The 7,247-nt window shown below is 58.3% G+C and overlaps 1 protein-coding gene across 1 annotated transcript; it reads left to right on the top strand.

Moving 5' to 3' along the window:
- Nucleotides 1-220: 220 nt before the first annotated feature.
- Nucleotides 221-5,011, top strand: CRYBA1 (crystallin beta A1). Its single transcript, XM_009278159.2, is given in 8 exon segments — nt 221-238; nt 240-252; nt 1,033-1,097; nt 1,690-1,809; nt 2,057-2,175; nt 3,802-3,943; nt 4,511-4,653; nt 4,783-5,011. Coding segments are annotated over 8 exon segments (768 nt in total). The 3' UTR covers nt 4,931-5,011.
- Nucleotides 5,012-7,247: the final 2,236 nt, after the last annotated feature.

Consider the following 7,247-nt stretch of genomic DNA (forward strand, 5'->3'; position numbering starts at 1 on the left):
CAGCCGCCCCGATTATTTTTCTTTTTTTATTATAAATTTTTTTTTTCTTTTTCCCTAAGAATGTGGCTCAGACCATGGGGATGAGCAGCTGAAATCTCCCGGGATCAGCGGGACAATGCCAGAGCAAGCATTGTGCTGACGGCTCTGCAAACGCTGGCACCGGCTCCCCGCCCGCACAGCACCCTATAAAAACCGAGCCGCTGAAGTAGGCAAACATTACATGGGCGAAGCAGCAGTAACCGCCTGAGCTAGGTGAGTCCTGAGACCGATTCGCACCTCTTCCACCTCGCCCCCTGCTCACCCCCGCTGCCACCGGCCGGCCGGGCAGACACTCTTCCTCCTGCCTGGTGGCAAAAGACACCCAGAGGGACCATCGCCATTTCCCGTGGCAAAAGTCAGGCTCACACGTCCCTGCTGGCAACCGGGGTGGCTGAGAGCCCCTCTACCGCGGGGCACCCCACTCCTGGCACCCACCCGGCTCCGGCCCCCGGCACGGCACGCCGGTTGGCATCTCCCGCCATTAGCCGGGGCCGTCCAGGGGAGCCCACCATGCCTCTCAAGGGAGGCATAGCCGGGGCGCCAGGGCAGGGAGCGGGGAGCAGGTGGGTCTGTTGGACACCACCAGGTACCGGGCAGCCCGTGCCCCTCGCCGCAGCTCCCCACTCCGGCTCAGGGGTGTTTTTCCTAGCGATATCCTGGCCTTGGGGAAGGAGAAAGGGGAGCCGGGCACTGTGCCCCGGTGGGCGCACAGGCTCCGTGCCACTGCTGCGAGGAGGGAAGGGGCACCGTGGTGGCGAGAAGGGAGCACCCTGCTTTGGATGTGTCCTGGAGCTCCCCACCGTGCCCCCCCCCCCGTCCGGTAGCAAGAGGGTCTCACTGTGACTGGCGTGACTTGTCCCGAGCAGCAGGGCAGCTGCCTTCGAACAGGCGCTGTGGGCGGCAGGCGCAGAGCCGTCCCCCAGCCCCATGAGCAGGCAGCAGGGATGCACAGGCGCATGCTGCAGTGCAAACAGCTTTTCCTTCCTTCTCCAGACACCGTTCCAGCAGCAAAGATGGCTCAGACAAACCCTCTGCCTGTCCCTGTGGGCCCATGGAAGGTACGTCCTCGCACACCCTGTATCTCGCCTTTCCCTGCATGCAGGTGGGGGACAGGGAGAGGGGCAAAGCCAGTCCTCCGGGGCCAGGAAAGCTGCACAGCGGGCAATGAGGCAGGGGGGAGCACAAGAAGCAAGGCACCCCTGTCCTCTGCCCACGGGAACTTGCCTCCCACCTGCTCAAACACCTCCCGGGTTTTTTTCATAAGCTTCTTTTAGCACGCTGGCCCAGCTGTGACCCGCTCTTACCAGTCATCCTCTGCCAGGCAGTTACAGCAGTTCCCGAAAGCCACATGCTTGTTATTCGCCCTCCCCTGTTAGTGCAGCAGGCTGGCAGGGCAGGCAGGGGCAGGCACGAGGGCTGCAAAGGGGGTGGCGGGCACGGCAGAGCAAGGTGGGGAGCAACCCCGAGGGGTCTGGTGACAGCTCCCAGGACACAGTTTGAGGAGGCAGCCCAGAGGGAGAGGAGAAGCACGTGCGCGAGCGGGGCGCACCCCGCTGAAGCCTGAAGCTGTTGCGGGAGAGGAGAGTGTCAGCCGCAGCCCCCCAGGGAATTCCCCCTCGCCCTTTCCCCCGTTAATCCTCTTTGCCCTAGAGCGTTCGGAGCAGAGGCCTGGAGAACCGCCAGCCACAGCCCTGCCACCCGCCCGTCCCAGAACGGCTCCGCTCCTCTCTCCGGACGGCACCGCTACCCCGGGAACTGATCTCCGCAGGGGTGAGCAGGAGAGCGGAGCGGGGGCCAGCGTGCGGCTCCCCCGACACCAAGGCAGGGCGCCGCGGGGCCAGCAGTGCAGGGACGTGCGGAGGCGTGCGGGGCTGCGTCCCAACCCAGAGGGGTGCCCGGTGCAGCCTCCGCCGGCTCTTCCCCAGACGGAGCACGACCCTCCGTCTCGAAGAGGCGCTGAATCGCCTGGGGCCACTGCCGGGCAGTTCCCAACTCGGCAGCTCGCTCTCCGTTCCAGATCACCGTGTACGACCAAGAAAACTTCCAGGGCAAGAGGATGGAGTTCACTTCAGCCTGTCCAAACATCATGGAGTGCGGCTTCGACAACATCCGCTCCCTGAAGGTGGAGTGCGGCGCGTGAGTACCTGGTGGCCAGCGGTGGGGATGCTTTCCCAGGTGTGCTGGTAGAGTTGAGGGGTGCCTGAGCGCGGAGCGGGGCTGGCTGTCTTTGCTCTGCTCAGCTGGGGGAAGCCAGGCATGGGGGATCCCACCCTGCCAGGGTAGAGCAGCCAGCCCTGGGCAGCACTGACGCAGGCACAGGGCCAGACGACGGCGGCAACGCCTCTGGCATCATCCAAAACTGCCTCCTGCAGTCTGGGAGCAGCCAGGTTTGGAGCTCGCCGGTGCCCCGCAGGGATGCTGCCCAAGGGTGCAGCGAAGATCGGTGCTCAGCGAGTGGCTCTTGAGCTCAGCCTGGTCCCCATCTGCCTGTGTAACCCCATGAAGCACCGTGCCTAAGAACGACTTCTCATGCTCCAGGGCCCAGCCCTGCTCTGCCCCATGCTCTCCCCGCACCGTGTAGCTCCCCAGGGCCAGAGCAGAGCCTTCCCGCAGCCTGCGCTGGGCTGCCCCGGTCGCTAACAGGGGTAGGGAGCAGAGCTGGGCTTCTCCCTGCACGCGGGAATCTTCCCCGGCGCAGGCAAGACATCTCCCGAGCTGCTCCGAGGTGCTGTGTGTAAGGAGCGGTCCCCACGGCAAGCATCCCGCTGGGGCTGGGGAAGCAGACAAGATAGATTTGCGCTGCTATATTTAGGATTTGTAACGCTAATGGGATTACGGCGGCATGCGCGCTCACGCCGTAATCAGCTCACTGCTCCAGTTGACGTGTTCCTAATCAGGCTGGTCACCTTGCACGAGGGTAGGCTGACTGCGGGACACGGGGATCGGGGCTCAGTTTGGGTCAGTGGCAAGAGGCCCTCGAGCCCCCCGGCTCAGCGTGCCCCTCAGCACCCCACATACCCCGTAAGCAGGGGGTCTGTGGGCTGCATAGCCTGTGCCATCCTCCTTCCAGCCCCCAGCCCAGCCTCTGCCTCCCTGCTCCGCTCGGCTGCGGCTGTCCCGTCCCCAGTCCCTGTAAGGGGACGTGCCCAGGAGAGGTCCCACCCTGGGGACGGGCAGGCTCTCGTGTGGGCAGCACCAGGGCTTGCAAAATGTCCCCTGCGGGGCGGAGGCATCCCTCTCACCTCTCCATATTTGTTTTCAGCGAAGAGGGGGACCCAAAAAGGGGAAAGGCAACAGCTCCCTGCCCTGCCCGCAGCCAGATGGGTTCTGCCTGGTTTGGGCAATAGGAATTCAGGTCTTTCCAGCTGTGCCAGGTTGTAATTGGAAACAAGTAAGAAATGAGGCCTTTGGGAGAGAAGGGCGGCCGCCGGTGTCCTGCGGCATCCTAACGCGATGCCGATCTGCGTAAATAACCGCAGAGCAGTTAGGGGAAAGTGAGCCATCCTTGCAGGTTGGGCCCCTTGAGGGAGGGACCCTATCACCCGCCGCAGCCGGGGGATGCCGGCACTGCCATGCGGGCAGCCTCCCAGGCACCAGACGCGATTACACATCCAGCACCGCTTCCTCTCCTCCCGGACTTGCGGGCAGAGGCCAGACCCCAACCTCCTCCTCACACCTGCATCCATGCCCCGGTGCCAGCCCCGAGCAGGAGGCCCAGAGCTGCCGCAGGAAGCCCTGGCAGCCCTTGCTCTGTTTTTGCAGCTGGGTTGGTTACGAGCACACCGGCTTCTGCGGGCAGCAGTTCATCCTGGAGAGGGGAGAGTACCCACGCTGGGACGCCTGGAGCGGCAGCAATGCCTACCACATCGAGCGCCTGATGTCCTTCCGCCCCGTCTGCTCCGCTGTGAGTGTCCCGGCTCCCACGGAGCTCTCGCAACTCCGACCCCGTTAAAATGTCCCAGGCAATAGCACCAGGCCAAGGCAGTGAGGTTAGGAAGGGCAAACACAGCCATGCCAGGGGCTCTGTTTGGCAGAGGCTCCTCGGGGTGGGCTCAGCTCTTCCCCCCCCCATGCCCAGCAGGATTTGCTGTTGCTGTCCCGTTTTCTAAAACTTCTAAGGGAACTTATGGGCCAGCTGTACATGACCAGAGCTCGGGGACAGCCAGCCTGAGACGGTAGCTGTGGCATAGCTGTCACTGACACCTCCCAGGCCAACCCCTGCCCCGTCCTGGCCCAGCGCCACCCCACTGAGCACCTCCACACATCTGGGTTTTGGGAAAACCAGCCCCCCCTCCCCCCCAAAAAAAAACAGCCCAGGGTCTGAACACCTCCCTCCCTCGGGCTGTGCACGCAACCCCCAGGAAACCCTCCAAGCAATGCCATAGGGAGGGACAGCCGTTGCTCCGCCGTCCCCATCCACACCGGGGAGGGAGCACCGCCTCCCTCTCACCCCCTGCTCTCCCCGCCCCAGAATCACAAGGAATCCAAGATCACCATCTTCGAGAAAGACAACTTCATCGGCCGCCAGTGGGAGATCAGCGATGACTACCCCTCGCTGCAGGCCATGGGCTGGGCCAACAACGAAGTGGGCTCCATGAAGATCCAGTGTGGCGCGTAAGTGACGGGCGAAGGGCCACAAACGGCTGCCATCGCTGTGCTACCACAGCTGGAGAGGGGACACCCCGTAACCCCCTTGCTTACCTCGTCCCCCTTACGGTCGCCTGACGACTCCTTTTCTTCCAGTTGGGTTTGCTACCAGTATCCCGGGTACCGTGGCTACCAGTACATCCTGGAGTCCGACCACCACGGAGGAGACTACAAGCACTGGAGAGAGTGGGGTTCGCACGCCCAGACCTCCCAGATCCAATCCATCAGGCGTGTCCAGCAGTAGCTCCCCACTTTCCAGTACACCTCCGCAAGGTTTCTAAAGCTCACCGGCTCCCTTTTGGTGCTAATACTCCCCTCCTGAAATAACCACCCCTTCTTGTACTGCAACTGCTTATGGAACAACACTCCCAAACGGTACCAACTGCCACAATTGCCAATAAATGTGACTGAAAGAAAAAGATAAACCAGCTTGGTGGGTGTTTGCTCTTGTGTGTTTGGGATTGAAGTCACACATCCCCGTCCCAGTAGCAGGGACCAGACTCCTCCCTGCCTGTTTCAAGCAGGACTGAAGCCCGGTGGGGCTCACACCAAGGCAAGTTCATCCCCCGACCGTCTCGCACGCTCAAACACAGCAGCCACATCCTCGGTTGCTGCAGCTCTGCAGCCGTGCGGCTTCCTTCCCTCCCTGCCCTCCCCTTCCCCAGTCAAGGTGAAGGGCACCGTGCTCCCGGCCCCCCGCCCCGCCAAGCCACACCAGCACCAGGCACCCACGTGCACACAGCCACGTGCGCTGCACTGCTCGTAGGCTCTGCGGCCAGCGCCGCCAGGCCTGAGGGACCGAAAGTCACGTCGTCAGCCACGCGGCATCCCCGGGGCCGAGGGATGCTCCCTCGGAGCGCAAAAAAGAAAGTCACGCTGACACCCGCAAACTTTAAAATTTTTATTCAACAATTTACATCACTTATTGTCTGTCTTAACGTATTCGATCTACACAAATTTCTTTTTTTTCCTGATAAAATAATAAAATTTGGATAAATTTTGAAGACCTGTTGGTGCAGAATAAACAAAATTTCAGGTTTGTTTTTTTTTTTTTTTTTTTTTTTTTTTTTTTTTTTTTTTTTTTTTTTTTTTTTTTTTTTTTTTTTTTTTTTTTTTTTTTTTTTTTTTTTTTTTTTTTTTTTTTTTTTTTTTTTTTTTTTTTTTTTTTTTTTTTTTTTTTTTTTTTTTTTTTTTTTTTTTTTTTTTTTTTTTTTTTTTTTTTTTTTTTTTTTTTTTTTTTTTTTTTTTTTTTTTTTTTTTTTTTTTTTTTTTTTTTTTTTTTTTTTTTTTTTTTTTTTTTTTTTTTTTTTTTTTTTTTTTTTTTTTTTTTTTTTTTTTTTTTTTTTTTTTTTTTTTTTTTTTTTTTTTTTTTTTTTTTAAATCATTTAGTGTGAAGTATGACATCATTGGTAAAGATACATCATGCCATTACAGCTCATGGACATTACCTATCCTTACAGTCCGTGACATCACCCATACCAGCGCAAGGGGCTGCGCCAGACACAGCTACAGCAGGTATTACACTAACTCTTCTAGCCACCCTCTCACGACCGGGAAAACGCCTACGCTTTTCCAGCTGGGCACACAGAGTGCATTAACCTAATTGGAAATACCGGGGAGGGGAGAAGAAAACAAAGACTACCTTTACCGATCCGTGTGGTCGCACACTACAACATCGACAACAAAGAGGGGCTGCCCCTCTCCGCAGGTCAGAGGTAATTCAGCTCCTGAGCAGGTAGAACACAACCCTTCGCGGCGATTTTAATACACACCAGGAAACCGAACGAAATGAGAACTTATCGACGAGGGTGGGCAGGAGAGGAGACGGCTCCGGCGGCTCCGCCTGGAGGGACCTGTCCCGCCCCAGCTCGCAGTCGAAGCGCGCGGTTGTGTTTCGCACCGCCCTTAACACTGAAATATTCAGGGGAGGGGGGAGAGAGGGGCATCTGTCCCCCCAGTAAACAAGTTGAGGACCTTCAGAGGCTCGCAAGCCGCCGAAGGTGTGTAAGTACACGTGTGATGGTAGATAGAAAAGCAGCCCTGTTCTGTATGAAAAAAAGCTGTCAAGTTAGTACAAATTTCTGCCATGGCGAAGGGAACGCGAGGAGAAAGCTGTCAGGGTCTTTCTCCCGTCACAAAATCCCGACTCTCCCGCACAAAGACTCTGGGCTAAGCAACAAGTTTCCAAAGGTGGTACCTGCAACCCAATGCACCCAACTCACGAAAACAAAACCAAAACAAAGCTCTCGCCCCGGAGACCGAAGGGAGCCCACCCTCCGCTCCAGTGGGCCATGGACTACAGCCCCCGCAGCGGGGACAGCGAGGAAGCCTGTCCCTCCCGCCTCACAGTGGGAATACGCAACGGTAGGGTTTCTCTTCGGTTAATTTTGTCATTAGAAACCTCAAGTTTGCCCACGCCATCAGCCTGCAACGTGGCTGACTGATCTCCATCCCTCCCTCGAGGCTGCTTCGCGTGGGGCCGAGCCGCGCGCTCCCCGTCCCCATCGCTGCCCGCGCACGCGGCGGGATGCCGGCGGGGACCACCGGCGGGCTCCCGGCGA

Source organism: Aptenodytes forsteri, unplaced genomic scaffold (genome assembly GCF_000699145.1).
Source record: "Aptenodytes forsteri isolate BGI_AS27 unplaced genomic scaffold, ASM69914v1 Scaffold66, whole genome shotgun sequence".
Lineage (NCBI taxonomy): Eukaryota > Metazoa > Chordata > Aves > Sphenisciformes > Spheniscidae > Aptenodytes > Aptenodytes forsteri.